The sequence below is a fragment of the Pezoporus occidentalis genome, unplaced genomic scaffold (assembly GCF_034315485.1).
Source record: "Pezoporus occidentalis ecotype Australia unplaced genomic scaffold, CSIRO_AGI_Poc_V1 ctg178, whole genome shotgun sequence".
In the NCBI taxonomy this organism is placed as follows: domain Eukaryota; kingdom Metazoa; phylum Chordata; class Aves; order Psittaciformes; family Psittacidae; genus Pezoporus; species Pezoporus occidentalis.
Window position 1 is genome coordinate 1,266,134 of NW_026913618.1, and position 18,846 is coordinate 1,284,979.

The 18,846-nt window shown below is 56.3% G+C and overlaps 2 protein-coding genes across 5 annotated transcripts in view; both read right to left on the reverse strand.

The window, feature by feature from the left end:
* The window catches only part of TSC2 (TSC complex subunit 2), an 81,467-nt gene that overhangs the window by 38,969 nt on the left and 23,652 nt on the right, over nucleotides 1-18,846 (reverse strand). The window lies entirely within an intron of this gene.
* NHERF2 (NHERF family PDZ scaffold protein 2) overlaps nucleotides 520-18,846 on the reverse strand; it is a 31,703-nt gene continuing 13,376 nt past the window's right edge. For 3 of the 4 annotated variants that reach the window (XM_062614790.1, XM_062614786.1, XM_062614789.1), the window contains 5 exons: nucleotides 9,610-9,786; nucleotides 6,631-6,784; nucleotides 5,415-5,458; nucleotides 4,751-4,813; nucleotides 520-3,239 (listed from right to left, as the gene is read on the reverse strand). In XM_062614790.1, coding sequence (XP_062470774.1) covers nucleotides 3,081-3,239; nucleotides 4,751-4,813; nucleotides 5,415-5,458; nucleotides 6,631-6,784; nucleotides 9,610-9,786 — 597 coding nt within the window. In that variant the 3' untranslated portion in view covers nucleotides 520-3,080. The remainder of the gene's footprint in view (nucleotides 3,240-4,750; nucleotides 4,814-5,414; nucleotides 5,459-6,630; nucleotides 6,785-9,609; nucleotides 9,787-18,846) is intronic. The other variant, XM_062614787.1, reaches the window with a different exon arrangement.

The following is an 18,846-nucleotide window of genomic DNA, read 5'->3' on the forward strand; positions in this document are numbered from 1 at the left end:
GGCAGGGCACAGGGAGGAGAGCACAGGGGATCTCACCAAAGTGTGAGACCAGAGCAACCAGCCCTGCCAGATGAGAGCAGGCAGCATGCACCATGCCCAGCCACCTCCTAGCCCAGGCAGCAAGGGGCACTGTGATGAGTAAGGTACAACCAAAGCCCTGAGGAGCCAGGATCAGAGGAGGGCATTACCTGGACAAGTGACCTGGGTCCTGGTGGAAGAGTAGGGGCACCAGGAGACAAATCAGCATCACTCTCAGTTCAGCTTCAGTGTAACCCAGGAAGGGTTACAGTGGCCACAGGCTGGTGTGTGCCTCGGAAGCTGACAGGAGGGACAGCACCACCGTCGGTGTTTTGTTCTTCAAAGAAAGGGCAGCGCTGACTTCATTGTAGAGCTTCAAAGGAATAATCCCAGCTACTCTTTAAACAGGCAAGGGAGGAAGCAAAGTTTATAATGTGCTAAAGGAGGCTGTAATTCCGCTCTCGAGTTCCCAACCAAACAGATGAGGAGCGAGCAAATACGTACTTGGTACATGGGAAAACGAAGTTTATTACTGACATTACAGTGTACATTATGGTTTTGCAATGCAGCTGACAGCCTTATACTTTATTGATTTTTTTTTCCAAGTTAAAGGTACAGGAACTGAATGATTATTACTGAGCTACAAGATGTCAGGAAGACGCTAAGTGCTTTAACCAGGAGCAGTTTCCATGGCATAAGCAGAGATTTAAGATTTTAGAATCTTATCGGTACACATTTAGCACACCTGATTTCCTTTGATCTGCATTCAAAACTACACGTTCTCTTTCATCCCCCTCCTCAGCTACAGCGGTGCAGCCCGGTGTGAGAAACGGGCTATTTACAAACAGCTCTTTGCTCTCTGACATGCATCAGAGTGAGACGTGGAGGCTGGTGGCATGGGGAACGTTCTGCCCTGCGCAGACCGGGGCACTGCTGCGGCTTTGGCTATGCAGGCACGGGAAGCAACGTGCACACCCTGGGAAAGGGCTCCTTCAAGAGATTACTGACTTACAGAAGGAGGTATTTGGGAAGGGGGGCAAAAAGAGAGCAGGGAATTGCCTTGGAACACAAGGGAAGAGGTCTCTTAATGGCAGAGTCCTGGAGGGGAGGCAAACCTCTCTGCATCCTGAGCCACCATCCCGCTGCCAGTCTCACCCCATAGCCAAACACCTGCACCACTTCCTCTCCCAAGTCACTGTTTCCAACCTGTTCAGCCCATCCATGCTCCTATAAAAGATAACTTCCATAAAAAAGAACTCATCTCTTTCACCCCTGAGGCTCTCCTGACTCTCCTGTCAGCCAGCAAACAGCCAAGTGTCCCTGCCCTGCACCAACCCATTGCTGTGCTGAGCCTGACCGGCTGCCAAGGAGAGCAGTGAACGTTCTAAGGCACCTTTTAGCTCAATATGTGGGCAATGCACACAGAGCCATTACAATATCCATAAGACACCAATCAATCCAAAGGCCACGGGCTTGTAATGCAGGGCAAAATCACAGCCATGTGCTTTTCAATGGTCATCCATGTCCAAGGGATTGCTGCCACTTGCCTTTAGCTTGGGAAAGTGGTTTTGTACTCAACTGTCCCAGTCCCTTCCCACTGCTGCCATGGCATTTGAGATGAAATATGGGGCAGCAGAGCCTGGGGAGCTGCTGGGGCACAGGAGGGATGGGGCAGCCCCATCACGACTGGGCCACTGCTCTGGTAGAACACCTCTGCAACCTGTGAGAGAGGGTTATAGTTGAGCTTCATCCTCCTCCTTCCCTTATAGCCAAAGGCAAGTAATAAAGAGCTTTAATGGGCTTAATTTGTAATGCTTTAACAATACATTTTTGAGGTTCTATTACCAAGAGCAGGGTGTTTCCGAAGGAGGCCATAGACAGCCAAAGCAACTGCCCACTCCCTAACACCACTGCCTGCTTCATATCCAGCCCACAGAGACCTCAGGCTTCCGAGGACACCTTCCTATTGTCAAGACAGACGCAGTTATAGGATGGAGGCATCAAACACCAGCTCCAAATCTGGAGTCCAAATACCAGAAGTTGGGACCAGGACCCTGCTCCAGGACCCAGCACCAAGCCCACAGCTGCAGCCCCATCCCCATGTTCCTCCCTGGAAACAGATGCTGGGTTGTGCTCATTTCCAAGTCCAAAGAGGTTCTGCAGCATCTCATGGCTCTTGTCCTCTTGCAGTGCTGCTGGAGCCAGGCAGGCAGCACTGCTCCTCACATCACAGGGCAGAACTGGCCCCGCTCCCTGCCTTCCCCCAGCGCTCAGCACTGCACTGATGGTGTGAATGGTGAGCCCTGTGGTGTCTGGGGTTTGTGTTTAAATCCTGCCCTCCCCTCTGCAGAGCTGTCAGGGATGAAAAAGGGCTTTTCTCACCCGGGCACATGTCACTGGTGGGGAGGAAGGTTCCTAAACTAACCAGAAACATATGGGACTTCACTTAAAAAAAACAAGGAAACAACAAACCAACCTTTTTCATTTCCAGGGCAAAGCCAACAAGAGCCATTTACAGCCACTGTCCATGTTCCCATCGCATGAGCAGAGGATGGGGTGCTGGGGAGGGCTGCCAGGTATACCCCAGCCTGCAGGTCCCCACCACGATGGGGGTATGAGGCCGTACAACATCGCACAAGGGCACGGAGCATCCCATGGGGCTCAGCCTGGGACCCCCACAAACCAAACACACACCCCAAATACAACTAGAAAAAGGTAATAGAAGCCTAAATGATGCAGGTAATAAAGAGTTTAAACTCTTCCAGTCCTTTCTCATAGGAACAGGGGACGGCGGGCAGCCAGAGCAAGCAAGAAGAGGAGCTTTGGTCACATTTGTCTTATGAGAATCGCTGGTGAGTAACAACAATAATAATAACAACAATAATAATAATAATAATAATAAAAAATACAAAATAAAAGGACTTTAAAATACGCCTTGTAAAAGCAACCAGTGAAGAGCAGAGCACAAAGCATCTCACGTGGACACTGAAGGACAGGGCGTAGGCACCTCAGAACGTCCAGGCTGGGGCAGGATTGAGGTGGACGGTGGCCACCAGCAAGGCTCAGAAGTTGCTGAATATCTCCCTCTTCTTGTTCCAGTCCATCTGCGGGGCTCTCTTCTTCACACGCTTGGCCCTCACCTTCTCCTTGGCCTCGGCAGCCGTTGGGCTCAGGGACAAGCCGCTCTCCTCAAACGGGTCTTTCTTCTCTATGTCCCCATCCTGCGTGGAGAAGGGAGCAAAGCTGTCAGCATCCCATCACCACCACCACCACCACCACCGCACGGCCGCGGTGTCCTGCAGCGTTTCACCCCACATGCCCCAGGAGAGGCGTTTCTGCAGCACAGACCACGAGCAAACACTCGGGGTGGGTTCTTTGGGAGGAGAAGGTCCAAGTCCCTCCTCCGTGCCGGGCCTGTGGTTTCAGTGGCGGCAGCAGCATCCGTGTGGCCACGGTGTTAATTATGACATTGCACCTCGTGGGTTGTTTTCTTTCCCCCACCTGAAGAACGTGTGGAAGTGGAAAAGTAGGAACAGAGAAGCTGCTGCCGGGAGGAGGGGGGGGGAAGAGCTGCTCTGCCTGTCTGCTGGGATAATGCAGGAGGGGAAAATAGGGAAACATGGAATCATGGCATGGTTTGGGTTGGAAGGGACCTTAAAGCTCAACCAGCTCCAACCCCTGCCATGGGCAGGGACCCCTTCCACTGGAGCAGCTTGCTCCAAGCCCCTGTGTCCAACCTGGCCTTGAGCACTGCCAGGGATGGGGCAGCCACAGCTTCTCTGGGCACCCTCCCAGGGAAGAGCTTCTGCCTAAGGGCTCATCTCAGCCTCCCCTGCTGCCCGACCACACAGAGCTCCAATGTAATGACTGCACAAGCCCTGCTGATAACCATGGGCAGGTTTTCCACCAGCGCTGCAAGGTAATGGCTCCGGCTTAACGAATGCAAAGTGAAGGGGGCGGTGGCTTCCATGAGCACACCAGGGTAAGAGCCACAGGCAAAGCCCCCACCAGCCCCAGCACCTCTGGTTCCTAGTGCAGAGGGGACCCAGCCACCTCTGAAACACCCCACGGGAGGATGTGCTGCTCTCGGGACACAGCCCGGTTTCCCAACGGCAGCTCATCAGGACGGGTGTTATTTAATGCCCAGGGACACACGGAGATGCCAGGCTGCAGGCGCTCGGCCATGCCTGGGCACAGCTGGCCTGCGAGGCTCCACCGGAGAAACAGCCCCAGTCCTGCAGTCACCATACCCACGCTCCTCCCATCTCGAGCGGCTCTTTACGCACTGATAAACCCCCTGTGCTCCAAGCTAACAGCTCCTTGCCTTGCTTTCTATTTCCTTTCAGCCTGCCTTGCTCCTGGTAACAGCACTTGCACCTCACAGCTCCATCCTCCTGCCCTGTGGCTCTCCAGTATAGCTACACTTAAGATTCAAACTCCCTGTGGACATCCTTTCACCTGGCCTTGATCAACCACCTGAAGGGGTGATGGATCCATCCCAGCAATGCAGACACCCCCATACTGGAACCAGTGCTGTGACAGCTCATGGCTCCGTTGCGTGCACATCTACAGTACAAGGGATAAACGAAACCTGAGGTTTGTTGCTGGGTGGATGTAAAGGGACCCAAATCTGAGAGATAAACCTGAAAAGGCATTGCAAGGCTCTGTTACACCATAAGGCAGGTACGTACAGTGGTACGTAAAAGGGAGGGGGAATATTTGGGGGTTTTACCTCTGATTCCTTCCCAGGACTCTGAAGGTCACTGTGAGATGAAGATGTGGATCCTCCATTCAGCTAATGGGAAACACAGTGTTAGTGCACTGTGCACAGGGACAGAAATAGGGATAAAATACAAAAACCAGGCAGAAAAATCACAGAATCACAAAGGGATCTTAAAGCTCCTCCAGCTCCAACCCCTGCCACGGGCAGGGACACCTTCCACTGGGGCAGCTTGCTCCAAGCCCGTGTCCAACCTGGCCTTGAGCACTGCCAGGGATGGAAAATCCACAACTGCTCCATCCTGGTGGGGATGGACATCCCAGCCACTCCTCCAGGGGCAGGACCCGAGCCCTGGGACCAAAATGGGGCTGAAACCAGCCTTGTTCAACCCCTAAATTCAAGCTGCAGCAGGGAGCAGTTAAAAGCAGGCAGCAGCAGTAAAGCTGAGCTAAAGGAGCCTTGGGGACATCACAAGCATCCCTTTCAGCTCTGCAGGCTGGCATGTCACCCCGACAGGCTTCTACGTCGTAGGTGGGAGTGGAGGAAAGCCAGCAAGCTGGGAGCCTGGCCTCTCACCCCTCATCCCTCTGGACCACTCCAACACGTTCCCCTGAGCAGAGCTAACCCAGGATGCTGCCCCAGCCATCAGGGCACCCTGGAACAGGCAAACACTCACCTGAGTCTGTGCAGATCCATTTGTCATGGGCTGAGGCACCACACCTATGGACCACATAAAAACACACAGTAAATACACTCAGGTGGGACTGCTGGTCCCAGATCCCAGGCAGGACCCCCTCAGCATCACCCACCCATCGGCCGTCCCTAGCCTGATTCCCCTGTCAACCCCAAGCTCTAGCAGCTCCCTGCACCTCGTCTCTTGACTTGCACCCTTGTCAGCTTGAGGTCAAAGCAGTGCAAAGAACGCAATTACTATTTCCCCCATCCCTGCAAACACCAGCGTTTACCAGGACACTTCATCATCACCGCATGTGCTGTCACCGGTTCTTGATCCATGAGGAATGCATTGAGATGGCCATGAGAGATGCAGGGGCTCCAGCACCCACCCGCACCCACTGTGCATCCGTGACCCTGGCTGCATCCCCAGCACAGGGAACAAGGGCTCCTTTCTCCCCCACACAGCTCCTGCCCCAGCTCCTCCTCGAACCGATGCGCAGCATCTGACACTGCTCTCCCCAGCATCCTCTGACCCATTTCTTTGGACAAATCCCCCCATTGAGCATCCAGGAGCTGGAGCACGGAGCAGATAAGGAACAGCTCTGTTGGGAAACAAGAGCCGGGGGCAGGACGTGCTGGGCAGGTGCAGCACAACGGGTTGGGGAGCGGACAGGCAGCTTTCCCTGCCAGGTTTCAACAGCAAGGAAAACATTCGATGCAGGAGCCACCCCTGTGATCCCTGTGGCGTGAAAACCTCCCTCTGGTGCTTCTTGATGCGCACTCAGGCTCCTTCAGCACAGCAATGGGGGGGTTATTGCACTCTCCCTCCTGAGATCCCAGCTCAGCAGCCGAAAACGGAGGGGATGGAGGAGCTGCCATCAGGGAGATGTCCCAGCCCCGTGCGAGCATCCCGCATCTCATCCCTCACCGAGCACCCGGCTCCCCCCACCCAGTGCCACCGCGCTCAGCCTCAGCCACGTTCTGGCAGCAAGTTCCCAGGTTAATCATTCACCCTGCACAAATACCCAGCTGGGTTTGGGCTCCATTAGGAAGCGTTCTCACCACCTATAAATAGCTGGGTGGTGCTCAGGAAACAGCCAGGGGATGAGGCAGAAGGGAAACGGGACAATCCCTCGCTCCTGGAATCCCACCCAGGACACGGTGAGTCACGGGAATGGTGCAGGATCATGCAGGGAAAGCAAGGGCTCAGGGCTCACCTTTGGTGTGTTCCTCCGTGGGGGTCACCCCCAGCTTCTTGAAGTAATCATCTGTCTCGGGGTCCACCACCAGGAGCCTGGCTTCGTTCTCCCTGGACTTGATGTGGGACACGACCTCCGAGTGCCGCAGCCCCTCCACGTTTATGCCATTCACCTGCAAAGCAACAGCATCAGAACCCATATCTCTGCCCCCTCCTCGCTGGGCCCCCAGCAGGCTCCAATCCCCTAAGGAATGGGGTTTTCCTTGTTTAATTCCCACTGGATTGATAGAAAGGCTACAGGCATTCTCCTTCCCTTTCCTGCCATGGCCTCCTACCACCCTGACCTGCCTGGTCCCCTGCTAGAGCATCCTTTGTGTTACCGCACACTTCTGCCTGCATCCCAAACACATCCATTGGGAATCCCAGAGCCCAGACTCCACCATCACTTCACCCACTCAGGTCCTGCCAAAACACTCTGGCTGCCCTCCTCAGCGATTCCAAACCAGCCTTCACCTTGGATGTGCCCTGGGTAACCCAGGCTGTCTGTGGGGTGCAGCCATGTAGAGGAGTGTGTCCTGCTCCCCATCCCTGCCCATCATCCCCCCTCTGCCATGGAAAGCCGTGCATTTCCCATGTCCCCGTGCCTGCAGCACGGATTCATTTCTCCCTTCCCTGCGTGCGAGCTGGGCCCTGGCAGGGAACGTGATCCCTGCTCCAATTGTTCCCCGCAGCGAGGGGACAATAGTGATTTGGAGGCATTGTGCACGCTGGGGAATGAATGGCCCTTTGTCCCGCAGGGGAAGGTCTCTGCACCGCCCAGCCCCTCGCTGCTGGACCTCATTCACTGTGAGAAACTCCTGTCCCATGCTCCAGCTCATCTCCAGCAAAGCCCAGCCCATCCTTCACCCACCCAAAGGCGCCTGCCCGCAGGACAGCAGAGCCATGAGCTAATTCAGCTTGAGCAGAGAGTGCTGGTGGTGTGGAGATCACCAGGAACGGGGTAAGCTCCTCTTAAACGCAGCTACTCCATCACTACAACCCTGCGGAACAAGACGAAGGCTCCACAATCTGTCTAGCACAGAAAGGACTTTGCTAGGAGAGTAGAGAGAAGGTTTTATTGGGTTTTCTAAGCCCCACATCACGTTATCTCTGCATGCTTTGGATGCACACATCTGCCAGCATCACCAGCATCAGCATGCCTCTATTCCTCTTCCTCCTGCAGACGGACAACTGCCTTCTCCCATACACACAGAGCTCAGGACTGAGCCCAGGAGTGGGATAACCCCATCCCAGCCCCACAACAGACCCAGCAGAGCCGCCTGCTTGTCCCAGTCACAGAGGGACACAGGCAAACGCTGCAGAGCCTGAGCCAGCTCCAACCTTTGGGCTCCCCTTTGCATTTGGGACGCTTGAACACAAACCTGGGGCACGAGCAGGTCCTGAGGGCCAGGACAGGGCTGGGATGGAAACGGACCCCCCCTGCCCTGGCTTTGTCGATGCTGGAAACCTCAGCTGCCGGCTTGTAACCCTGCTCCATCCCCGGCAGCATCCTCCTGCCACGCCAGGTCACCCCGATTCACACCCAGCGCTCACCCCGGGTGAGCTCAGCCAGGCAGCACCGAGCTGCTCCCCCCGTCCCAGCACAGGGCTGGGGGGCATCAAATATTTATCAGAGCCCCATAGAGCAGGCGGGGAGGGGATCGAGTTCCCGAGCTCGATGGCTCACCCCTCATTGCTTTGTGTGTGCCGGGCACCCGGCCAGGCACCCATCAATAAATAACACAGCCCCTCACCGTGACACCGCGGAGCTGGAGCCGCTGCCCTGCTCCCTGCACTCAGCCTGCAGGGGCTGGGAGGAGGCAGCAGCTCCCACGGCTGTGGAGCAGTTATTCATGGGGCTGGGAAGGGCTTTGGTTATAGTAATTCCCCATCTCGCTGGGCTCTGTGGGATTAAAGTGCTCTCTTCCAGCAGTGCAAGCACCATTCCTGCTCTGAGCCGGCAGCGAGAGACATGGATTGGTCCCCCAGGAGGGTGTTGGGGTTCATCCTCCTCGGGAAAGGGTACACATCACCCCAAAAGGGGACACCTGCATGATGTGATAGTAGCGAAAGGGGTGATGGCTGCTGTGCCTGGGCACTGGCTGCTGGGTCCATCCCTGCCTGTCCTGCTGTCCATGCGCTGCCCAAAGCACAGGCAGCTCTGGATGGGGAACCCTGTCCTTCAGGAAAAGCACGAGACAAGGAAGGCAAAGGCAGGGTGTTTCCCAGCTGCATCAAATGCAAGTTGTGCAGCACTCAGAGACCAGGAAGGTTCCTCCAAGAGCAATTTCCCTCCCATTCTTTCATGATCTAGTGCCTTAGAATCTCTGCAAAGCTTTTTCCCCCTCCGTCTCCCAACACGTGCCTGGCAGTGAATCAGCTCAGCTGGGTGGCACCGACCCATCACTGTGCCCAGACACCAGACCAGAGGGTGGCTGGGCAGGAGGCCACCCCTTGTGCTGGTGGTGAGACACATCCCATGTGTCCCCACAGCCCTTTCACTGCAGTGGGCAGATGCAGCTCCAGCACTGGGTGGCATCAGGCAATGCCATCAACTATGGGTGCTGCAGGGGGGCAGATGGACACCCATTAAGGACCTCATCTGTCCACAGGGTCCCATTGCCACCGCTAAGCCACTCGGACAAGCACAGGGGCTGCAGTTTGCCTGTGTCACTCTCCCTTGTGCCAGCAGGAGCCTGGAGCATCACTTGGGTTTCAGTGCTCGCTTTTGTCCCATGGGCTGCTGAAGGACCACAGAGCCACTGCCTAAGCACCCCCATTGGTCTCATGGCTCTGCAACAGGGGAATACATGGGAATTCTGATGGAAAAGATCATGGGATGGAGGGGTTGTTTCAGCATCAGGCTTCCAAGGGGTCCCAACACTTCTGCAAGAGGGGGACAGAAGCCAGCCAGGCAGGAACACAGCAAGGAAACCCCGGATGCTCCCTGACCCATTACCTCCACCAGCCGGTCCTGGGGCCGCAGCCCGGATCTGGAAGCCGGTGAGTCGGGATCGACCGAGCGGATGAACTGCCCCGGCCGGGACTTCTCGCTGTGCAGGTTGAAGCCGTAGCCATTGGGACCCTTCTTCAGGTGGCAGAGACGTGGGCACAGCTCCTTCTGTCCGTTTAAATCCTGCTTAACGGAGAGACAAGAACACGGGGGTTAATTTATAGCTTTGGCTTCACTCTCAAGCAGATGCCATCATAAATAAAGCTACCAAGGAAGCCCCATATCTGTACCCTGTCCTCCCGCTCCCCCGAGCAGGGACAGGGGAACAAACGAGTTTCCTCTCATTGAGGCTATTTTCGAAAGCCAATTGTCCAAAACCGCTCCAGAAAGATTAAAACAAAACAAAAAAGTGCATTTCCTTCACCAGATAAAGTCCACCCATGCACCAACCCCCCCAGCACCAGCAGAGCCCCACCAGACCCGAGATGAAGCACACAGGGTCACTCGAACATGGAATTAACCTTGCTTATTCAAGGTAATGCCATGCCCTTGGTCCTAGTGACAGCAGCATCACCCGTGGGTATGATCACCTCCCAGCAAAGGGGTTCCAGGGCAATGAACCCCACTCTTGCTATAGGATGAACAGCACAGGAGCACGGGAGGAGTTGAGTGCTTTCCCCCTATCCATGGAAAATGCTTTCTGGCTCCTCAGGGGGGCAAACACCAGCTCTCCTCCAGGTCTGCAGGACCCATTATGTTCCCCTGGATGCTGCTCCCCTCTCCAGCCCCTTCACTGAGCAGCATTGGCTCTGGCACAGCACTGCATCCCTAGCAAGGGGGATACAGGCTGTCATTTCCACCCGTGCTCTAAAGCAGAGCAGCCCCTGTGGCTGGGTTTTAATCTCCCATTGCAACAAGCGTGTGAAGAGACCAGGTTTTATTCACATCATTCCTGGTGAAATCTCGCCTCGCTTTTCCTTTCAAATCACAAACCCACGCTGCAATTTCCTCTCCAGGCCAAAAGGCACTGTGAAACGCCAAGCCTGCCTCCCACCCTGCCCGGGGATGTCCTCCCTCCTCCGACACCTCTGCAGCTCCGCACTGGCTCCATGCTGGAGCTGCCTTTGCCAACAGCCCCTTGTACTCCCAGGGCCTTGGGGTTATTCCTCCAAAACACCCTCAATGCTGTTTAAAAGCTGCTTCCTCGCCAGGAAGCGCAACAGGAGCTGGGGGCACGCAGGGATGATGCCAAGGGGCTCCAGATGCTCATGAACCCTGTGTGGCACCAACCAAAGGATGCTTCCCCCTGGAACTTGCTCCCTCACCTCAAGCTCTTCCAAACCACAGCCCCTGAGGCCAGAGCACCAAATTCCACACAAAACCACTTGGAAAGGACTCAGCAGCACCCATAGCAGGCATTGGGGCACACCTGGACCAGCTGCAAACCGTGCCTGAGCATTTCATGGAATCAGACTGGTCTGGGTTGGAAGGGACCTTAAAGCTCCTCCAGCTCCAACCCCTGCCACGGGCAGGGACTCCTTCCACTGGAGCAGCTTGCTCCAAGCCCCTGTGTCCAACCTGGCCTTGAACACTGCCAGGGATGGGGCAGCCACAGCTTCTCTGGGCACCCTGTGCCAGCGCCTCAGCACCCTCACAGGGAAGAGCTTCTGCCTAAGAGCTCATCTCAGTCTCCCCTCGGGCAGGTTAAAGCCATTCCCCTTGGCCTGTCCCTGCAGGCTCTCATCCAAAGCCCCTCTCCAGGTTTCCTGGAGCCCCCCTTCAGGCACTGGAGCTGCTCTAAGGTCTCCCCTTACGGAGCCTTCCCTTCTCCAGGCTGAACTTGGCAATGCAGTTTTCTATTAAGAACCCCCTTGTGCCATCAGCACCTCAATGCACGGGTTCTTAAATGGGAAAAATCATCAGTGCAACATCCACGGATGAGCACAGCCCAGCTCCTGCCCCGCAGGATGGGGCTCCCAAAGCACTTCAGTCACCTGCTCAGCACAAGCCAGGACCAGCTCCATCAAGCACCATGACCCTGTGCTCGCATCCTCTCTCCTCCATATGGATCCAGCATGCCTGGACTTTTCCCATGGCCCCAGGGCAGTCGGATCACCCCGTCTGCAAACATTTCCAGCCTGCCTCCAGCTCTTCAAACACTGAAGAAAACAGGAAATGATTCAACTGCCCAAAGCGGGTCAGATCCATGCGACCTTAAAGGATGCAGGGGGCTCTGGGCAGCTCAGCTAAGGGGACGTGTCCTGTAAGCGGGGTGGGATACGTCTGGGATCACCTATTTGGGTTTAAAATGGTTTTTAAAGCATTCTCCTCTTGCTGCCAAAGCTCTGACCCTGTGAGAATGGAGCAGCATGAAAACACTGAGAGAATCACCCCGAAACGCTGCGCTTTGGGTGCCATCCCAATGTAGGGTACCCGGGAACTTGCAGGCAGATGCAGGTGGGACACGGCAGCAGGGCCGGTCCCCTCTGCACTGGGGGATCCCATGCGATCACCAGGGAAATCAAATCCCTCAATAAATAAACCACACAGGGGAAAGCTTCGTCTGCATGATCCCTTTGGCTGCAAGCGTGGTGATCGCTGCCATGTCCTCCATGGGGTCATTCTTTCACCCCAAAAACCGGAGTTCAAGGTCCTGAACTGAAATGGGTTCGAGTCCTTTAGAAGCAAATTAACCCCCCCCAATTCAGCATCTGTCCTGAGCAGAAACCCTTGCACAAAGCTGCTCATCCTCCCGCAATCTCAGCCACTGAACAAACCAGGTCCCAGCCCACAGCTCAGCAAAGCCCCTCTCTGGGGCTGAGCATCCCCTGCTGCTCCCCCAGCTGCACCCGTACCCGCTCTCAACACGGAGCCGCTGCAGCCCTTGCCAGCTCCGCTCTGTATTCCCTATGTGAGCGGTGCCAGCGTTCCCTGGTTGGGTTCTGGGAAGAGATTCCCTAAGCTCCCACAGGGATTTTGCCTTTGTGAAACCCAAACCCCGCCACGAAGCGCTCCCGGCAGCCGTGGACGTTATCTGGGTTCGCCAGAGCCCCGCCAACGTTCCCTCCTGCAGGAATACTTCAGCTCTGCTCGGGAGGAGGCTTCGCCTCCCTGTTACACGCCAACAACATAAAATGCAGCTTGTGTTGGATTCACTTCTCGGCTAGAAAGCAGCAGGAATTCACTGCAGTGTTGTCCATTTGCATGCAAAACCAGGCACAGAACGAAGCCAATTTCCTTCCTCTAGGAATCCAGATACTGCCAGCGGCCACTCGTTCCATCAGCTGGATTAGGAAGCAATGGCACATCATACCCCACCTCTATATGCCCCATCTATACCCATCCACAGGCATGCATGTGCCAATAAAGGCTGCCTGCATCCTAAGTGCATTCCCACACCACCCCTGGCACTGCTGCTCGAGGCAAATCATGGTCCCTTTTCGAAGGAAAAAGGTTTCGGAAGCGCTGCTCAAGCTGCTCCATTTAAAGTTGCACAAACAAGACATTAAATAACAATGAAAGGCTTCCAATTAAACATTAAACCACCCCAAACACCGCTTGGGTGCTGCCAGCTCTCACAAAACCACTCCAGTACCTGAGTTGTTTTTCCCCTTTAGTTTCCAAGGCTGCTGCTGGGAACAGGGTCCCCCAAGGACATCCCTTGGCTCAACAGTGTCCCCTAAAGCCTCTCCCCCTGCACGGAGCTGGATGCTTCAGGCACACTCCACCATGGGGCTGGCATCACCAATGTCACCAGCTCTGATTAACGGGGCTTTCCATGTAATTCATTAGTACATGGAACCTCCCTGCAGGCAGAACCCACCTGAGGAAGCACCCAACCTGATTCCTGAAACACAGACATCTCCTGGATTGACCCTGGAAAAGCTCTTCCCTGGCTCCAGCACCCACAGATGAGCCCAGATCAATGCCATGAGGCTGCTGGTGTCAGAGACCCACTCACCCTCCCCATGGACCCTGTGCTGTCGCCGTGCTCCCCCACCACCATCCCAAAGGATGCTAACTCATACAACCAACCTGTGCCTTTAAACCATCACCTGCAGCCTGACTGGAGCAGGAATGGATGAAAAGGGCTTCCCAAAGACCTCTCTGCCACAGAGGCCCAGGTTTTGAGCAGAACACAGACACCGCAGGCTGCACGATGCAAACTTGCCACCAGGAATGGCCATGGGTCCAAAGCAGCGGGGGCCAGGTCCCAGGACCATCTCCAGCCCCTCTGCCCCACAGCTCCCCATGCTGCACAGGCAAATGCACACCCCATGGGCTAAACCACCTTGGAAAGTCACACTTTGGGGGTTTATTCCAGGAATAAAACACCAGTATCAGCACAGATACCTGGCTTTCCCAGGTCCTCCAGGAGAGGAGGAGGAAGAGGAGGACACAGAGCACCCACAGAGCAGGTCTAGTGGCTATGGCCAGGTCAGTACCACCTACTACAGGAACCTGTAGGTCCCAGCACACCGTGGCTCCTGCAGACCAATGTGCCGAAGCCCTGATGCTGCAGCGCACCTCAACAAGGGGGGTTCAACCCTGAACCCCCTCCATGGCTGAAGGGATGCTCAGCACAGCCAGGAAGCACGCAGCGTTCCACAGCAGCATCCAATGGCAGCACTGCAATGGGAATGGGACCTCCAACCCCACTCGTCCCCACTGGAATGGGGATTAGGTCAAACCAAGCTGAGCTCATCCACCATAGGCATGACAACCACCTCTGCCCATCACAGCAGCGTCAGGGCTCAGCACCTCATCCGCTCAAACCTGCTTGAACCACCTCACCCCCAGCACCAACCTCAGCCTCCAGGGCCCATCCTGGTGGGCTTTGCCATTTCCTGGGAGTGTCCAAATCGGCTCTAATCACCGCTGTTGGGAATTGCACCACCTGGATACACTCCAGGCTCCGGATAGCCCTGCCACATGTCAAACCTTTCCTCCTCTGCTCGGCGGAGCGGGAGAAAGAGGCAGGAGCGGTCTGGCCCCGTTTACATTGTTAGCATAGTTTCTTTTAAGTCAGCTCCCGTGGTGTTTCCTCTCCTTCCACATGTGGTTTCGGTCAGAAAACACCTCCTTTGCTCCCCTGCTCCTTGTAAAGAAAGCTTCAGCAGCAGATCCCAAGGGACACGAGGCTCCTTTCCTGCTCCAGGACCACCTTGGGATGCTGAGATGTCCTGGGATGGAGAGGGGACACTGCTCAGGGCCTCAGTGTCCATCCCCACTGTCTTGCCTCAAGATGGGACCTCTCCATCCCTGCATTTGGCTTCTCTGCTGCAGGCAGCGAGCACCAAGGGATGTGCAGGGAGGGATGCTCGCTCAGGGAGGGAGGGATGCTCGGCCACCTTTGGGGGTCACAGAGGAGAAGGGCAGCTCCAGCAGTGCAGGATCCTGCCCCAAACCCCATCACGCAAAGCAGCGAGGGGCAATGGTGGGAGCCGGGAAGGAGGAACCCATGCAGGAAGGAGCCTGGGGCCACAGCACCACCAGAACAAGGGGCCCATTTACATCCGGCCCGACACGGGCACCCTCCCTTGGCAGCAGTGGTTCTACTGGCAGCCGAGCTGAGCCGCGGGCAAGCTTTAATTGCCACGATTGCTACTCCAGTGTCATTGGGAGCCCAAAGGCTGCTGCCTCTGCTCGCAATTGAGGGATGCACTTAACTTCAAGCAGCTGATGTGGGAAGGGGAGGGAGCTCCTCACATCCCCAGCATAAAACCCCACTGCCTTTCACACCACACAGATGAGGGAGGCTGGGAGGAGGAGGAGCCCTCCCCACAGCCCTGCTCGCCATGAGAACCAGGGAGGCTTTGGGCTCCCGCCACGGCCAGGAGCAGGAATACCGCCTCCATCCACTGCCGTGCCAGGGAGCCGCTGCAGCGGGGCTGGTTTTCATTCCCCTTCCCCCAGGAATGACTCAAGTTTTCCCATTAAAGCAGCAGCACCAGAATGGGGGCTATTGTAGCCCTGCACACACACACCCCGAGGGCCAGGGGGACCTCGGTGACACGTCGGGGAGAGACAAGTGCTGATGGCAAATGTCAAAGGAGCCTTCAAAGCCAGCCTGAAAGCACTGCAAGGGGGGAGGCAGAGCACCCCCGGGTCTGTGCTGCAGGGTGAGGACGTGGCAGCAATCCCACCATCCCCATCACTGGGAACAGGGGAGCGAGGATGCTCCTGGCGCTTCCCAAGCCTCGGCTGGTCCTCAGCTCCACACCGGGATGCTGCAGCCCCCCCCGTATGCTGCTGGGAAGGGCTCTGGGGCTCATTCCCTCCTTCCCTCCCTCCTTCCTGCACACGTTCCACCCAGCTCCATCCCCCGGCTCAGTCTCAGCCAGCGCCGAAGCGGCTCAAGCTCCAGATGTTGGTGAAATGCTATAAATAACAGAGGGGGAAGGGGAGCCTGGCGTCCCACCAGCCCCAGCTCACCCAAACACAAGCACATGCTCCCCTTCCCCGCAGGACCTGGCTGCTGATGGGGCTGGGGAGCAGGGAGGGTTCCAGCACCCACAGGTTGCCCTGGATAATGAGACTCTCCCCCCTCCCCAGCACAAGGGGGGCAATGGGAGGTTTTCCACCAGCCAGGCCAGGAATAAAAGCACAGGCAGGAGCCAGCTCCGTAAACACCCTGCTTCCATTTTTACACAGCCACAACTCTAATTACACCCGCCCCGCCAGCCGAGGAGGTGTTCTGGCTCTGACACCAGTGGTCAAGAGAAAAACCTCATTTCCTTCTCCAATACAGACCCAACGACCTGACTGGCGCTCGTTGTTAAAGCTCACTGCTTCACAGCATCACCTGAGCAGCAGCGGCTGCTTCCTCCACATCATAACAACCAGGGGAAGGTACCAGATGCTCCAGGGATGAGCAGAGACTATGGCAGTCCCGTGGCCCTGAGAGAAAAGGAGGGACTCAAACACACCTGAGCCACCATGAAACACCTTTTGGCAGAGCCTGACATGAGCAGAGTGATCCTAAACGTCACCAGAGTTATCTTCAGCATCACCAGTTACCTTCAGCATAGAATCATAGAATAGTTAGGGTTGGAAAGGACCTTAAGATCATCTAGTTCCAACCCCTGATCACTGGGAGGAGATGAGGGATGCTGCAGGTTCCTGATGGTGCCGGAACAAACACCTTGGTGTCACCACTCACCCAAACTGCCCAGCACAGCCCTGCCCTGCCCTTCCCAAATGCAGGCTCTGGGGTTTTGTAGCTTGTTTCAATTGCTGCCATTATTCCAATTGCTCCAATTATTCCAATTGCTCCAGCTGGGCTGCACTGATAGAACCACTACAAGAACAACTCTGAGTGTTTTAACAGCAAAAGACATTGAGCTTTGTGCTGCTTCCCCCCCAGCATCCTCACTGCAGCCCAGGTGGCTCAGTCGGCACCTTGATGCTTGTAGGATCCACACTGGTACCCACCCCCAGCGCCCTCGGGATGCATCCCGCTGCTTTCCCAGCCAGCACAGCACAAAGGGGATGAGTGAGGACGGCAGGAGACGGCCAAATGCTTGCAGTGCACAATGGAAGGCATCCAGCACAGGTACACAGCAGGATCTGCAGCCAAGTGTGGCTGATGGGGTGATTTGGGTATCTTCAGGGAGTCTCCAGCCCCTGTGGTGGATGGGAGCACTGAGACAGGGGCTGGGGTGACAACAGGTCCCTGGTCACAGCCCCTGTGAGGAGGAGGAGGATGAGATGTGCAATGGAAACCCTGCACCCACAGGAGCAGAAGGATAATGCCCACAGATGGGGACTGAGCCTCAGCAGGGACCTGCCCCCCCCCGGGACACTCACCCTTCCATGGCAATGCAAAAGCAATCAGGAGAAATTAATGAGGTTCATCGCTGTCCCCTGGCACTGCAGGAGCAGCAAGAAGAGGCACAAACCCTTCCCAGAGCCACGCATCAGTGTCTGGGTCTCCCCCATGCCTGTACATCCCAACCTGGTCCCATCCATGCGCTATGGGATGCAAACCCCGTAGGAGAGCGGGATGGCTGTGCCAGCACCCTGCAGCAGAGCCAGCCCCAGCCATGACAAAAGGTTCTTATCCCAAAACCACCAGGCAGGAGAAAACAAGAGCAGGAAGGATATGAAGGGCGGGGAGGACGCCTGATCTCCATCATCCAGCCCACGGTGACAGCGCTGCCAGGAGGAGCTGCCCCGCAGGACAGCGCAGCACCCAACCCAGCACCCTGCACCAGAGCAGGGTGATCACAGAACAGTTTGGGTTGGAAGGGACCTTAAAGCTCAACCAGCTCCAACCCCTGCCACGGGCAGGGACACCTTCCACTGGAGCAGCTTGCTCCAAGCCCCTGTGTCCAACCTGGCCTTGAACACTGCCAGGGATGGGGCAGCCACAGCTTCTCTGGGCACCCTGTGCCGGTGATGGAAAACCATTTCACTGATGGCTTCCCATCAACATTTCACCTTTAAGGAACTTGCTGCCACAGAAACGAGAGCCTGACCTTATCCACTGACACCTCAAGCAAGGGGTAAGCCTGGATTTGCCCCTCTCTGCAACCCCCAGCGCTGCGCCAGCTACAGCATTATGGAAATCCCTGAGCACAAAGGGGCCTCTCAGGAGAGGGGGTGCAGGCAGGCCCCAGCCTGGTGAGGACCACACATCCCAGCAGGGACAAACCCGGGTGAGCTTCCCCACAGTCCCATTCCCCGGCTGATGTGGGAACTCCATCCCAGGCTGGCTCCGTGGGGTCCATCTGCTCCCCCCAGCAGCGATGCCTCCGGCTGCGCTGTCCCGGCTGCAGCTCCACAGCTGGGGAATTTCTCAGCCACAAGTTGAGAAGCAGCTTTTTTCCCTTCCCCAGTTGCTGGCTCAGAGAGTGAAGGGGCTGGAGCCAGGAACAGCAGCACAGGCTTGGCTGGGAGCTGGGAGCAGCTGGAATGGCCCAGGGAGAGACAGGGAGGGAGGAGGATGGAGGAGACCGAAACCCCCATGTGCATGTGTTGTCTTTAAGAGCGACTTTTCCAGCACCATCTGCCAAGGGAACATGCAACCGGGATACCGGCGAGCTCCCCTGCTCTGGAGGGATCAGCTCCGGGAGAGCAGCGGGGGTCCTGGCAGGCTGGGATTTATCCAAGGAATGGGGGATCTCTGTTCTGGATTCCAATGGATCTCTCTGGATCCTGAAGGGTCTGTTTTCCGGTGGGTAGGGAGGAATGGAGGTGAGGAGCGTGGGTGACGGTGCACGGCTGGAGCTGCTGGAACAG